We start from the raw sequence: 16,666 nt of genomic DNA on the forward strand, positions 1-16,666 counted from the left end.
AGTTTAATTTCAGTAGAAAGCAACGCTAGGCAATCGTTCGTTTCTTTGCCCCGGCGAAAGCCAAATTGAGTATCTGAAAGTAACCCGTTTGTTTCGACCCATTTGTCTAACCGTAAGAGGATCATTTTCTCCATTAATTTCCGGAGGCAAGAGAGCATCGCATTCGGCCTATATGAATTGTGATCAGAGGCAGGTTTCCCGGGTTTCCGAATAGCAATGACTTTTACCTCCCTCCAGTCATGCGGAACAAGAACAAATTCAACAAGCGTCTTTTTGCAGAGTCGGGTAGATTCTTCAACAGGTTGAATTTTATTCTATCTAACCCTGGAGCCTTATTGTTGCACCACAGGAGAGCCATTGAAAATTCCAACATCGAAAATGGAGGCTCTTCCGTAGTTACTAATAACGCGTCGCGAAAGGTTTTCTGTTCCGGTACAGAGTCCGGACAGACCTTTTTGGCAAAATTGAGTATCCAGCGATCTGAATACTCCTCGCTTTCATTCGAAACGTCACGGTTCCGCATGCGCCTGGCAGTATCCCAAAGAGTGCTCATCGCTGTTTCCCTCGACAACGCGTTTACGAACCGCCGCCAGTACCCGCGTTTGTTCGCCTTTACTAAGCTCTTCATCTGCCTGCCCAGTGCCTCGTACTTTCGAAGCAGGTTGACAGTGCCGTACTCCCGGTAGTCCTTATACGCCGCGGACCTTCGCACGTACAGCTCAGAGCACTCTTTGTCCCACCATTTGTTGGGAGGGCGCTGTCTAATCGTTACCCCGGGTATCGGTTTCGTCTGAGCTTGAGTCGCGGCGTCGATTATCAAGCCAGCTAAGAACGCGTATTCTTCCTCCGGAGGAAGTTCCTCGTGAGTCTCGATAGATTGCGCTATAATAGACTCATAACACTTCCAATCAATATTACGTGTAAGGTCGTAGGAAATATTGATTGGGTTCGGGGGAGTTGAACCATTAGCAATTGATATAACGATTGGAAGATGATCACTACCGTGGGGATCGTTGATTACTTTCCACTGGCAATCTACCGCTAGTGATGTCGAGCAGAGGGATAGGTCAAGCACGCTTTCACGTGCTGGAGGATTAGGTACACGTGTCGCTTCCCCAGTATTCAAAACTGTCATATTGAAGTCGTCGATCAAGTTACAGATTAAAGAAGATCGGTTGTCGTCGTACAGCGACCCCCATAGCGAACAGTGAGAATTAAAATCTCCCAATATCAAAAAAGGCGCGGGAAGCAACTCTGCTATATCAGTGAGATGCCTCTGTTCAATCCGCGCGGATGGAGGGATATATAACGAAACAAGGCATAGGTCTTTTCCATTCATATTCGTTTGAATGGCAACGACTTCAATATTTGAGATCGAGGGGAGGTCGATTCGGAAGAAGGAATAGCACTTTTTAATCCCTAAAAGTACCCCTCCACCGTGTGAGTCTCGATCTCGACGAATAATGTTAAAATCGTGGAAATTGAGTTGATCGTTTGAATTGAGAAAGGTTTCACAGAGCGCAAATGCGTCACAATTGTATGTATTTATTAAATGAGAGAATAGATCGAATTTGGGGATGATACTTCTGCAATTCCACTGTAATACAGTGATAAAATTCCTAACCTCTTTCGCCGTATTAGTCATCGAAAGATATGATAGCTGAAATGAGGGGCCAAGTTGCTGCTAGTTGCTTCAAAAAGGTTTTCACTGTAGGAAGAAGGGCAAGAATAATATTTTGTAGGGGATCTGGTATGTTGAATGTTTTAAATACTCAGTCCACAATATCAGAAAATTTCATGAACCCTGTTCCTTTTTTATCTTCTGATCGAGAAATGGGTGCACGAGGGGTTTTTGGTGCCCCAGGAAGCGGTGGGTACTCCTGGTTTGATTTAAAATTAAAACCGGGAGGTACTTGCTTCGGTTTTTCTTCACCGCTTCCTTTTTGTGTTGGTTTATTGGTCATTCCGCTAGGGGTTGATCATTCTCCTCTTTCTAGATCCTTCTGGCATGGCATAAGAACACCCTTCGACGGGATCGTCAGATGTACCCTCATCGGTTGGCAAAAAGGAAAAGATGTTTCCTGTCGAGGGTGGCTCAGCACTCTTCAGCATTTCTGCGAAAGAGCGCTTTGATCGTTCCTTGAGGGAACGCTTAATTTTTTCCTCGCGCTGTTTGTACGCGGGACACGCCGAAAGGTCATGCCGAGTTCCCTCGCAGTAAAGACACTTTTCAGTATCCTCACTGCAAGCGGTCTCAGCATGATTGCCTCCGCACTTGCTGCAGCGTGCCTTGTTGCAGCAGTAGGTGGCTGTATGACCTAACTGGCAGTAATACTAATACTAATAACAATAGTAATAATAATAGTAATAATAATAGTAATAATAATAATAATAATAATAATAATAATAATAATAATAATAATAATAATAATAATAATAATAATAATAATAATAATAATAATAATAATAATAATAATAATAATAATTATAATAATAACAATAATAATAATAATAATATTAATAATAATGATAAAAATTCTAAAGTGAATACTTCACCGAACGTCTAAGTCACGACCTCACGGCTGATAGTAGGATTAATCGAGCGTCTCCGCAGAACAAACAATGACGATCCAGCTTCGTGTTGTGACACAGTGGCCGTATCCTACACGCGACCTTGTAGATGCCACTTGTAGTTGACTTCCACTCGCTCGATCGTATGGTGGTCCGTGCTGCTAGCGGGGTAACAGCGGTGCGGGAGAATTATTCTTGCTGATATATCAGCTGCGTATCACTGGCGGGGTAGCCTGCCCCTACCAGTCTGCAGAAGATGTTTCTGCCGATAAACTGCAGGCTATTGTTATCGCGCAGCAAAAGAACTAATCGACAAAAAAAACACCCGTACGATAACTCGTGTATTGTTATTTTGCGAACTCAAACGGAGATGAACAATTTGCGTCTAATCGAGACGAAAGCAAAACAACGAATCCCTGAAAGTGTACAGTTCAAAAACAAAAAAAAAACAACGAATTTTATCTGTACAATACACCAAATTTATATACCCTGCTATCTGCCTCTACCGACACGTACAGATTTTTGTTGTCCCCAGCGGCACAGCGTAATGTGCGGCACCTTCTGATATTTGCTTCTGTACGAAACAAAAAGAACAGGAGACAATTCAAACGCAATACGATTGTCTTCCAGATCGCAACACGATACTTACGCGTTAGCCCAACACGCCCCACTATGCGTCGACAGCGACAATGTAGTCTTCACTTGACTTGGCTGCACACAAATGAATATCGAGTTCTACTGCACTGATAGATGACGATTGAAAAGCGCTCTATTCATACATGGCTCGGTCCAGTTGCCTGTGCCAGCATGTTTTCCTTCAAGACATCAGTTTTATTAACATTCTAACAGCAAATCGTTTAGTTGTCTGATAAAGGAGATGGCTACGAACTCCCCGAAAAAAGCTTCTCCTTCAAGACATCAAAATAGTCTAGGCGAACATCAGTTGACTCATTGGGACGGGGAGATTCTGTCAATTTTTTTTGCCGCTGATATAGAGGATATCGCAGCAGACACTCGGTGTCTACTCATGAAATCTGTGCTAGGCGTGCTCTCAGGGAAGCGAACATCAGTTGACTCATTGGGACGGGGAGATTCTGTCAATTTTTTTTGCCGCTGATATAGAGGATATCGCAGCAGACACTCGGTGTCTACTCATGAAATCTGTGCTAGGCGTGCTCTCATATGATTGGTACATTGTTCGTGAAAATTCGACCTTGAAATTTTTATTCAATTTTTTTCACTGTTAAGCAATGAAGTGATAATGAAAACTAAAGTATCAGAAAATTGTCCATCATTTTATTAATCCAACGACATATTGACTATTGCGATCCATCATGTGTTTACATCAGTATTACCGTTTGCAATCTTTCATTCCGACGTCACACTTTGATTTTAGATTCTTAGTGCGAGGAAGATGACAGTCGAAATCGGTAGAGACACTGTTGAAATCACGCTGAAGTGCGATAAGAACTCTGTTCGCTCCATAGTTTGTGTGACGAAAGGGAAAAGGGCAGTCTGTTTTACTCATCTTGATCTTAAAGAGAAAATAATTTTTTTCCCCTCTTAACAACTGTGAGCTTACATTCAATGTGCATCACACCATCTGCTGTAGAGAGAGCGCTGAGTAATAGTTTCTCTGTCTAATAAACGCTCTTAAGTTGACAGAGCAGAACTGCTGTTCCAATCATAGTAGTCCCATGTTTTACACAAACCCTAAGCACGCTGGGACAACTATGCTTGGAACGGCAGAGAAGCCCAGTGACACTCTTGTAAATAGCTTATCCGCACACGCACATGAAAGGAAAGGGTTCACGAGAGGACAGTGCTAACCTCCCACCTCGAGTTCAAGTTGGTGGTGATGAAATCGAGGTGGTCAACGAGTTAGTGTATCTGGGCTCACTGGTAACTGCCGACAACGATACCAGCAGAGAAATTCAACGCCGCATTATGGCAGGAAATCGTGCATACTTTGGTCTCTGGAGGACGCCCTGATCGAGTAGAATTCGTCGCCGCACCAAGTTAACCATCTACAAGACACTGATTAGACCGGCAGTTCTCTACGGGCATGAGACATGGACTATGCTTGTGGAGGACCAACGCACCCTTGCCGTCTTCGAGCGGGAAGTGTTGCGTATCATCTTCGGTGGACAGCAGATGGAAAACTGCAGGAAGCTGCTTGGGGAGCCATCTATCGTCCACACCGCTAAGATAGGCAGGTTTCGGTGGGCTGGGCATGTTGTAAGGATGTCGGACGACAGACCGGTAAAGATGGTTCTTGAAACCAATCCGTCAGGGACGAGACGGAGAGGTGCACAGCGGGCAAGGTGGATCGATCAGGTGGAAGACGACCTGCGGACCTTACGCAGACTGCAGAGCTGGCGAACTTCAGCCATGGACCGAGTGGAAACGACTCTTACGTACAGCAAAGGCCACACCACGGCTTGGGACTGTTTGGTAAGGTAAGGTAAGGTAATTATGGTGCATCACAGTTTTCGTCAAGGGAGACGCAGCGGTACTAATTTCCGGTGTACAGTCCATATTGCCGACGAAACAGAGATCCAATATTCTGCTATTCTTGTCTCGAAAACTACTACCTTGCCATTAGGAAAAACTTGTTCGCAGTTCGTGTGGAACGAATTACAATAAGTGTTGATAAGCGTTGGTAACATAGCTTTAGTTGGTAAACCTTTCCCCACAAATCACGGATTTCACAATGCGTTGTTATCAATTAAACTCATTATGCACAGACAAGATATGATATGAGGATTGTTCAAATGCTCATTATACAAACGTCTTTGTAAAAAGCTCCGTACAGAAAAGTTTACGCGCTGGCGCTTACGTCAGTCAACGAAACTACGGTAGGATTGAGCTAAAATTTTCCATGGGGATTGTTTTTCGAGAAAAGAAACTATTTCCATTGGCACCCTAATGTGCATTGATAAGTTGATAATAGAAAAATGAATATGATGAATGAAGGACAAAAAAATATAGAAATTGTCAAACGAATAGAAAAAAAACATGGCGATGGCCTATGATTCGATATTTTGACGTAGGACTACGTCTTTCAGGATGATCGGCTACATGAAGATGTAAAATGAATATCTAAAATAAGTCGGTTAGTTTTCAATGGATTTCCTTCGTTCTCGCAGCAATCGATTGGAAAATCATCTATGCTTCCGCTCAAATGCAAACAATTTTAATTAGATTATTCGAACTATTGTACTATTGAAAATTTTAAGGCCTTGTTAAAACGCAGCATTCGATCTCTGATTGGTCGCTTAATGCTTACTTCCCCAAGCCCACAGAATGATATACCTAGTAAACCTGGAAACAATATGACTGTCAAGCACTGCCTAAACCAGTCATATTAGTTCTGGATGGCAACTAAAATGGTTCTTACTTAGTAGCAGTGGTAGCGGATAGCAACAGTGGCAGCTGCAGCGGGTGTCAGCTGTGATAGTGGCAGCGCCAGCATCAGTAGTAGAAACATCAACCGGCACTTCCTCCATGGAAAGTTACCTTATTTTGAAAACACACTAACCTTCTGGAATGCTGGTATTCAAAGTATATGGGCTGTTAAATTTTTAGTGAAAACAGCTTTCCGATGTGTTCCCGATCAAACGATTATAACAAACGGGTAACACCCAACACGGAAAAAAAACACAAACACGCCTGTAATATTATTGATATGCCAGAATGATGAAAAGTACAGTATTATATCATATTCTGTTATCATACACAGAGATGTTCCAAAGTTTGTCTTTTTAAAGCATCTTTATAACAAAACTTGTTATTCAATTACCAAAATACCCGATCAAACGATTAGAACAAACGGGTAACAAAAATATATCTCAATCTGATAGAAATAACAAAGCCTGTAATATTCTTGTTATGCCGGAACGATAAAAAGTACACTAAGGTCGCTTTTTACGCGGTTTTTTTACGCGGGTTTTTTTTTACGCGGATTCAGGAATTTACGCGGTTTTTTTTACGCGGGTTCCGGAATTTACGCGGTTTTTTTTACGCGGATTCCGGAATTTACGCGGTATTTTTTTTGCCCAGATTTCGGTTCCCCTTCACTCGGTATGCAAAATTAACGATGGTTTTTTTTTTACGCGGATTCCGGAATTTACGCGGTTTTTCTTACGCGGATTCCGGAATTTACGCGGTTTTTTTTTACGCGCTTTCTTTTTACGCGGCACGTATCCCCCGCGTAAAAAGCGACTTTAGTGTACATAATTATATCAAATTCAGTTCATCTTGCACTTGAATGTTCAAAAGTGTGTTTTTAAAGCATATTTATAACAAAATTTGTTATTAAATTAACAAAATACCCGATCAAACGATTATAACAAACGGGTATCACAAATGGTCGGCGTGCGACCAGACCGAACCAAGCGCCATTTTTTTGAAAATTGAGTTTTTAACACAAGTGGATGTTAAAATTGATAATCTATATTTCATGAAGAAACGAAATCATTTGAACAGTTTATAATGGTATTATAACAAATTTTCTTTGCAGCAATTTGCAGGGAGCATACGGGGTGAGTAAACTTTGATCGCCGATTACTCGAAATAATGTTTTTGGCGCTTGGTTCGGTCTGGTCGCACGCCGACCAAATATATCTGAACTTGATAGAAATAACAAAGCCTGCAATATTCTTGATATACCAGAATAATAAAAAGTACAGAATTATATCAAATTGTGTTATCATACACTTGAATGTTCAAAAGTGTGTTTTTCTAAAGCATATATATAACAAAATTTGTTATTCAATTGACAAAATAGTGTACATTCTAACTTATTCTGATCTTTTTCTGCCAAAAACCTTACAAAACTTGCTATAATTTGTTATAATCAGTAAGTAGTTTTGATAGGAATTTTGATATTTTAACTATTAACGAGCCTCCCCAGCTGGTCTCGAGGTACGATGCTGGCCTAACAAGCCATTCATCGTAGGCTCGAGTCTTGACTCGGGAGAGACTGTTAGTGTTAGTAGGATCGTAGCGCTAGCCCCGCAATTGTCCTGTACACTTAACGGTTGGTTGCGAAGTCTGTGTATAGTAAACAGAAGGTCAAGTTCTGAATCGGAATGTAGCACCAGGGCTTTGCTTTTTACTATTAACGAAACCAAGTTTTGAACACAAGTTGATACAAAAAGTTCGTAACAAAATATCAAGATTTGTTATAATTCTGGTATTTTTGACTGATCGGGTTATCAGAAGAATGCCTTATTCCTACTGTTAGGGAAAGCACAGAGATGCGATCAGCATCATATCCGATATTAAATTAAACAACAAATTGTCCTTTTGAGAATAAATTACATCATTTATTTATTACACTTCATTTTGTGTGCGAAGCCACAGCCGCAAGTTGACGCAAAGCTACATAATTTAGATTCCAGATGCCATTTTGAAATCCAAAGTTACAAATTCCGATCTGGAGAACCAATCACAAACAACCAAACACTACCTTACAGGAGTATTTCCGGTTTCGGGATGATATTCAGAGGCCGTAAATCGACTCTAGTTGCCACTTTCAAACTTTTTTGGGCCATTACATTATTACTATTGGAGATGATATAAGATAGTGTAACGTAATCTCCAAAGAATTATTGTTATTTGCATCGAACTTATCACTTGCAGTCACTTTCGAATGCAACAATGCAAGTACTGTAACAGGCAGCTGTATGTAGTTCTACGTCCACTTTGCGGTCGTGGCTTTGCAGCCAACTCTTATGATTTTTTCTGAATCACTAATATACTCATCTATAAACCCAGGCTGTAACATTACTGTCAACGCCGAATTAAAATATTCAAAACCGTACGGATTTTGGACAGCTCAATTGGTGCCCAAGTTGTTGACAGAAAACAAATTGGCAGGCCAAATAATCAGTGTATTCATCTTTCGCCCTCAATCCCACACAGCCGAGTACCCACCTCTTTTAAATAATTTGCATTACTGATCCATATCTAATTCATTCAAATCAAATGCTGTAGTTATTGTTATTGCTCATATTATGTTTCACGCCGCTGTTGTTGTCCAATTGTGATTTTGATTGTATATCAAACAAGCAATGCTTAATATTCGAGCTTATCGAGCGCGGCCTTTAGTCGATTTCGGAATGCATACTGCCTTCACTCGTTTATGCTTGTTTTGATGTGGTGCTCCAAATATTGTAGGGGAACTGCTCCATTATTCATCTCAGCCCCTAAATTCATCTCTTACAACATGAAAACACAAAAACAGGTAAAACGCATATTTTCTTTTTAAACCAATCTGATAATCCATGGAATGGATTCTTCTTAGTTCACTTTAGATTCCTCATAAAGTATGATCCTCAAAAACTCACTTAAAATCACTGAATTTGATATTATAGTTGGGCATCTGCGCTCGAAAACTCGTTCAATTCAAATTGAATTAGGTGATTGAATTATTCAATCACCTACCTCAGAAAACGAAATCCGCGCATTGTTCTATACGACTACAACGGGACACGTTCAGCAGCCAACCAAAGTTTTTTTTCATCACTAGCGGGCCACTTTATATTTTAATCACTAAACAGAATCACTCACTACACTAAGAATACTTTAATCTTTAAAATGTTCACCTCAACTTTCCTAAAACAAGCTTGAATTAGATGAAATATATGAGATGAATTTCTACAATTCCCAAATTTCAACTGTATGTATTTTCAACTGTTTTCACTGCGTTGAAGAAAATCAAAAGTTACCAAATCAGTTTCTGTTAATAAGGAAAAATCCTACTGAAAATGTTGAATTATTCCGACATTATTGACATAAATATACAGCACTGTAGTGGTTATCTAGGTTACCAATTTTGCACGTAAACAACTACAGCGGATATCTAGGTAACCTACTACGCCGGGCTGCGGCTATGTTCATTCATGATAAGCATTGTATATTTAATAAAATTAGCTAAATTTATCCTGAATTTTGTAAAACAAACCATTTTTCACAACGCTTCCATATCCATCTCAAAACTTGAATCACTGCTCAATTATTCATCTCACGACGCCCCCATATTCATCACACTGTTAATCATGAATGAATCCCATTATCATGAAAAAACGTAACCGCAGCCCATCGTAGTAGGTTACCTAGATATCCGCTGTAGTTGTTTACGTGCAAAATTGGTAACCTAGGTAAATTCTACAGTGCTGTAAATTTATGTCAATTATGTCGGAATAATTCAACATTTTCTGTATAATTTTTTCGTATTAACAGAAACTAATTTGGCAACTTTTGCCAAAGATGCCCGACTATAATACCAAATTTAGTGCTTTTAAGTGAGTTTTTTGAGGATTATACTTATTGAGGAATCTAAAGTGAACTAAGAAGGATCCATTCCATGGATTAGCAGATTGGTCTAAGAAGAAAATATGCATTTTTTCCTGTTTTTAATTGTGTTTTCATGTTGTATGAGATGAATATATGTGCTGGGATGAATAATGGAGCAGTTCCTCTAGATAACAAAAATTTTGAAGTTTTCATATAAAAATGCGCAATATTTGGTTAGTTTTTGAAGCAATGCTATAATAATAATTTTCCGCTTACCTGGTGTGCTTGTGCCTGGAAACGTTTCTCCGATGCAGATCGATCAGGAACATCAACAGACTGCCGACGACGGTACAGGCTGAGCTGAAGTAGTAGCCGGCATTGCCTGATCCACCTTCATTCATATATCCCGAAATCGGCACTCCCAGTGCTATCGGGATCGCTTGCGAGAACTGTACGAAACCCCACGCTCGAGCGAAATTCCGGGCACGAACTTTTTCGTACGTGTACATCTTTAGTGAGTAATGGTAGCCACCACAGAAAATTCCGTAGATCCATACGAACATGACATAGCCGTGGTAGTTGCCATGAACAGCCGTCAACGCTAGGATACACAATCCACACATCAGTGTGGCAGTTTGGCACAGATATTGTCGAGCTATGCGACACTCGACACTATTTCTAACGACTAGCATTCCAAACGCTGCGCAGCCTAGCGTCCAGGCAAGACCGAGATAAGTCTGTAGAATCATCACTTTATCGCCTATACCGTCCATTTCGACTTGATGTGCGAGGTAGAAGATAGGAGTATTGATTCCGAAGGCGCTGAAACCACAGAAAAGCTATGAATGTAATGCCTTTAAAAAATATCGGAAAATACGGTGTACCTCATTCCCGTCGATGCGAGCAATATTCGCACCGTTTTGCTTCGCAGCGTGCTAAAATCGAAAAACGGTGGTCGATCGTCGTGTTTGTTTTTGTCTTTGATTTTGCGCTTTTGATTCTTGAGATGCAGAATCGCCCTCCGCTGTGGATGATAAAGAGACGCACTGCGATAGCATGTGCCCAGGATAAACGTAACGAACACGGTTCCGGTAACCGCCTGTAGCCCCAGGCGCCACCCGATGGCATCAATTGCACATTTGATAAACGTGGACATGATCGCAATTCCAAGCCCACTACCGGACACGATGAAAATCTCGACAAACTCGCGGCGCCTCTTGAAATACTGGGCCACCATCAGCGTCGAACAGTCTCGAGTCATACCGACGCCGACACCAACAACGGCACCTGTGTTGGACACAAGAAATTTTTGTTTCTAGGCAAAATCGTTCATCTTCTGCGACAAAAAAAAAAAAACATACCGTAACTGAAAAACAGTTGATGAAACTGCGAAGCGAATGAGGTGAAAAGACATCCTAGGGCCGTCACCAGTCCGCCGATGACCGCCGTCAGTCGGGTAGATTTGCGCTTGCACACTGCAATCGTAATTGGTGAGATGAAGAGGGCCACCGCCGTCGAGAGCGCGCCAAGCCATCCTGAATAGTACCCAGGGAGGGAGAGAAGAAGAAAAAATAAATATTAGAGGTCGATTCATTCTTACTTTTTCGATTGTAGCTGGAGATGGGATGGTTTTACAAATAACTGGTAACCAGTTTTTATGTTGTTTGTTCCCGAATGACTTTTTTTTGGCACAGCCCCGGTGACTAAAAAGTTTTAAAGTGGTTTGAAGCATTATATCCGTGCATCATCCGTACAAAACACTCTCATGGTTGATAAGTGCCGTTATCGTTCTGACTTATTTTATTTTCTGAAACAGTTCGAATTTAGTTTAGTAAAGAAATTGAAAATCAGTAATTGTATAATCGTCATTATTATACATATTTTTAATGGGACGAAATAACAGAAATTATTATTTACATTTATGCCTAACGGATGACAACTGAAAATTTGGAGTTTTTTTCTACTGCTGTCAAAAAAAAAAATAGATGAATTTGTATAAAAACTGATTTGTTTCTAATGAAGATATATTCATTATGAACGAGAAAAAATATTCAACGTTTGAGGAAGGTCCGTTACCGGCCTTCAATAAGTGCGTTGTACGGCCTTCACGTCGACTTGTCGCATGCATATCTTGATTCTACCATTCTACTGTTTGTAGTTCGTTGATCTCAATTATTTTCTGCACCGAAGGAACTTGAACTCCCAAAGAAATCTTCGGTTGGACGACAATGAGGTAGATTGGTTAGGATACGTATCACAAATGGAGTTAATCAGTTGTTCAAGAACGTTTGTGTTTTTTGACGTAATGTGATGATATTCAGGGCCGGCGTCACACTATTTTCCCGAGTGGGTAGTAAGGAATAGGGAAGGTTCATGGGTGACGAATGCGTATCCAGAGAAGAGCGACTTATACATCAACAATAGGATGTCTGTGAAATGTATAAGAAAAAGTTTGAATTTCGAATGCACCACATCGATAATGAGTCGCTCCTTTAAGGATTGCTTCGAATAGTAAGCCGACGGCAGATCCGAACAGAATACTGTGTCTTCGCCTTTATGGTATTTTTGCTGAGCGAAGGCAACTTCCGACAGGCAGTCTGGAGCAAAAAAGAAAGGCTTTGACGTCCTCTTCTCGCTTTTTGCGAGCCACAGCAGTACTTTTGTGGGGAACTTAGTATGTGAAATGAACTTCATCGCGGAGTTCACTTCCTTCGGGGGAGAAGTGAAATACGAAGTGCCCTGCCAGTCGTTGCCATCCAGGTTGAGATAGGTCCCAACGTTCATCACCAAAGCCACGTTGCGATTCGCTGGGAAAATCGACTTGACCATCTTATTCAGCCGCTGCCGTTGCGTCATTGCCTGCAGCTTCGAGAAAAGTAGACGGGACCGCCGCTGTATATCCATGTTTGCCAGGTACTTTTATACTGTTTGACTGGTCGGCAATCCGGAACCGGACTTCCGTTCGATGCTGTGATTACTGTCCAACAGTGCTATGTTATAGATGCGGGGTACCGTTCCTTGAACGCGCAAACTTCTGAACGAAGTAGCTTCACTGTTTTCACCATCATGTTAAGAGTTCGAACCAATTTTTGTCTGTTGACACATGGGTTACTATGGTTCATGCTGCATGGGAAATTCGTTAATGCGTGTAAAGGTAAAACCACGAAAAAAACATGACTTTTTTTGGGTTTGTCCGATAATTCCGTGTGGGTAAGTACCCACAGGGATATTTTACGAGTGGGTAATACTACACATACTACCCACATCAACCGCCGGCCCTGATGATATTTTATCTGGCCAAAACTTATAGCTTTCATCGGTATGGTGTTTTGGAAGATATGAAATCAAAATTTTTCTTGAATATTCGTTCTGGTATACATTTTGATCGATAGTTAAACCACCAGCTTGAACCATGATTTAGACAAAAAGGAAAAGTCCTTTTCTGCCCACTGCTTTGGCCGGTCTTTCATTGCTTTCCGGGCGAATAATGGTTAAGGTTTGCAAGAAATTATACACAGTCGAAACCGGAAGATTTTCGCTTTCAAAATAGTTTACCGTGAACTTTTTGCCAAAATTGTTGTATGCGCTGCGCTTGCGGAATGCTTCTTGTTCCAACGTTATTTTGAACAGAACTCGGCACGCATAAACAAAACAAAAAATACCTACTGGCATGAAGAGGAGAGAGAGCTTACATATACATACTCTCATTTCTCTCTGAGCGTGTTTGTTGTGAAGTAAAAGGGCCTCAAAAAATTCCAAGTTTGCATCGCATTGCGAAAATAGCAAAGCAAAGCAAAGCTTAGGTACTTACATTTTACTGTCGAAACTAGATTTTTCGGTTTATTGTGTCCCAAACTTTGCATCCAATTGCACGAACTTTCCTCTTAACACTGCTCATAAGGTCTTGTACAACGTTTGGACCCACTGTTTTTTTGTGAGGAAATCTATTTCCTCCTCATATCCTCCTCCGATTTTACTTCCTTAGGATGTTTCCGAAGTGCCTGCTTCATGATGGTTCAGTACTTCTCAATTGGCCGCAGTTCAGGTGCGTTTCGGATAATGACACCAGGCTAAATCCGACCAGAAAGTTGTAAGACCATTGTGTGATCTCGGGAGTGGAAGTAAACGCTTTTGGAGGCATTCCTTCAAGTGTACCTGCCCATTCCCGGTTGTCAAGAATGGAGTGCTCCGCTTTCCACACGAGCAAATTGCTTGCCAAACCATGTACTTTTTGGCAAACTTTGACACCTTCTGCTTTCTAACGTCCTCAGAAACTTCGGATTTATGATGAGCGGTGAAGTGCTGACGCCCCGGAAGCTGCCGGAAGTCCGCTTTTAAATATGTCTCGTCATCCATAACGCGACAATGTGGTTTCGTCAACATCTGGGTGTAGAGTTTCCGTGCACGTGTTTTCACCACCGTATTCTGCCGTTCATTGCGATTCGGCGCCTTCTGAGCTTTGTACGTGCGTAATCCTTTACGTTTTTCCGCATCTTAAATCATGGCCACTTTTTTTTCTGTCGATGGTCACACGCTCGTTGTACCAATTTAGAACGCGAGTTTTATCTCACTTACCTTACCAGTCAGCCGCCGAAGTGTTCCTTGCTGTTCGGAGAAGTCGTCTCCATTCAATTCGGTCCATGGCTGCAGCTCGCCAGCCATGCCGCCCAATCCGCACGAGAGTCACAAATAAAATAGGGCTTTTTTCTTACAATTGTCCCCCGAACGTTTTAAAAATAATATGGAAATAGTTTTTGTAATCGAGTAACCATTACTTTTTATAGAAAAACTTGTGTTTATTTTCTTACAAAATACACTAAACCAATGATCAAAAAACAAATATTTCTTTTATTTTGTTTCCGTGATCCTTTAACTACAATTTATTTATTTTTCTCTGATGAGTCACAGACAAAATCATTTCACTTGTGAAACGAAAGTATTTTTTCCATTATGTAGTCACGGTGATAATTTGAAGTATAAATGGCTTTTTGTCTTAGAATAGTCACCAAGAAATTAAGAGGTACATTTGAATTTTTCTGACAAATGCACAGTGACTTTTTATAGGAATCGTTTCCTCAGTCAGTCACTGTGACTTTTGTTTAATAGAGTTTGGTTTAAAAGTTATAAAGTTTTGTTTAATAGAGTTCGTGACCTTTTGAAAAAACTTATTAGTTATTGACATTGTCACAGTGATTTTGGTAATCATCTTTTTTGGTTTAAATAAAAATCAGGAAAAGTAAACATCGGGCTTTGACCAACAAATGTTACTATTTAGTCACCGTGACTTTTTAAGGAAACATATGCCAAATGTTGTCATTGAAGAATATGTGATCTATCTGAAAGTTCCGCGGGATTTTAGTAACTATCCTTTTTTAACCAAGTTACAAAAAAAATGGTTCAATTTAACAAGGTTACATATTATCTGAAACTAACGTTCGGTATTGTCTCAAATGAGTCCCCGTATCAGTTGATCTTTATTGAAGAATCAAGAAATAATCTATAACAGGAGGAATGCATCTTGTTTACAAAAGTCACCAAGAATAATTGGTGACGAACACCTGAAGTTTGTTGGCTCACTAAAATGGGGGAAATACTTGCTAAAAGCGGCGAAAGTAGTCAATTATAAAATTAAACTATAATTAGTTTTAGACGTTTTCCTCGAAAATTTTCATGTATTTTGTAGCAAGATTACAACAGGAGTCACATATAAACAGACATTTGCCTTTAAAGATCAACAAAATTATTTTTACGTGTTTCTAAAATATTAAAAATTTTACGAATACTATCTAAAACCTAATTTTTTCGAAAGCGCGTGAAAATTTTAAGGGAAAGGCGATATACTTTCTCCATGAAAATGGGATTGCCTCTGTAAATAGCTCTTGGCATTAATCGAAATTTCGACTTGTTCTATGTTATTACTTATATACACACACTCAATCATTTCATCGGCGAAATAAAAAAACATTAAAATAGCAATGTTCGTGAGTTGGTCACGAATAGTATGGTCGGGTAGTTATCAAAAATCATTTTCACCGGGTTGTCGTCCGACATTCTAACGACATGCCCAGCCCACCGTAGTCTCCCGATTTTCGCCGTTTGAACGATTAGTGGTTTTCCCAGCAGCTGATGCAGCTCGTGGTTCATCCGTCTCCGCCATGATTCATCTTCCATCTGCACTCCACCACAGATGGTACGCAGCACCATCCGTTCGAAAACCCCAAGGGCGCGTTGGTCCTCTACGAGCATGGTTTCGTGGCCGTAGAGGACTACCGGTCTGATCAGTGTTCTGTGGATGGTTAACTTCGTGCGGCGGCGGATTTCATTCGAGCGGAGCGTCCTCCGGAGTCCAAAGTAGGCACGATTTCCAGCCGAAAGGCGTCGACGACTCACTCTGCTGGTGTTGTTGTCAGCAGTCACCAATGAGCCCAGGTACACGAATTCGTCTACCATTCCGATTTCATCATCGCTAATATGAATTCGTAACGGGAGGTTAACAATATGTCTTCTCGAACTACGCACATCGCCCGATCCATCGTTGACTTGACCAACCGTGTCAGTTTGTCCGGGAAACCGTAGTCGTGCATAATCTGCCATAGCTGATCTCGATCGATTGTGTCATATGGCGATTCAAAATCGATGAACAAATGATGTTTGGGCACATTATACTCACGGAACTTCTGTAGGACCTGCTGTACCGCGAATATTTGGTTCGTGGTGGCAACGTGATTGCGCGGTAGTTGCAGCAATTCAACTTGTCGCCTTTTTGTAGATGTGGACACTGTACCCTCCATCC

At 40.8% G+C, this 16,666-nt stretch overlaps 1 protein-coding gene across 20 annotated transcripts in view; it reads right to left on the reverse strand.

Moving 5' to 3' along the window:
- The window catches only part of LOC129718844 (monocarboxylate transporter 12-like), a 473,704-nt gene that overhangs the window by 7,168 nt on the left and 449,870 nt on the right, over positions 1 to 16,666 (reverse strand). For all 20 annotated transcript variants that reach the window (XM_055669973.1, XM_055669970.1, XM_055669971.1 and 17 more), the window contains 3 exons: positions 11,235 to 11,408; positions 10,758 to 11,160; positions 10,150 to 10,695 (listed from right to left, as the gene is read on the reverse strand). In XM_055669973.1, coding sequence (XP_055525948.1) covers positions 10,150 to 10,695; positions 10,758 to 11,160; positions 11,235 to 11,408 — 1,123 coding nt within the window. The remainder of the gene's footprint in view (positions 1 to 10,149; positions 10,696 to 10,757; positions 11,161 to 11,234; positions 11,409 to 16,666) is intronic.

Source organism: Wyeomyia smithii, chromosome 1, assembly GCF_029784165.1.
Source record: "Wyeomyia smithii strain HCP4-BCI-WySm-NY-G18 chromosome 1, ASM2978416v1, whole genome shotgun sequence".
Lineage (NCBI taxonomy): Eukaryota > Metazoa > Arthropoda > Insecta > Diptera > Culicidae > Wyeomyia > Wyeomyia smithii.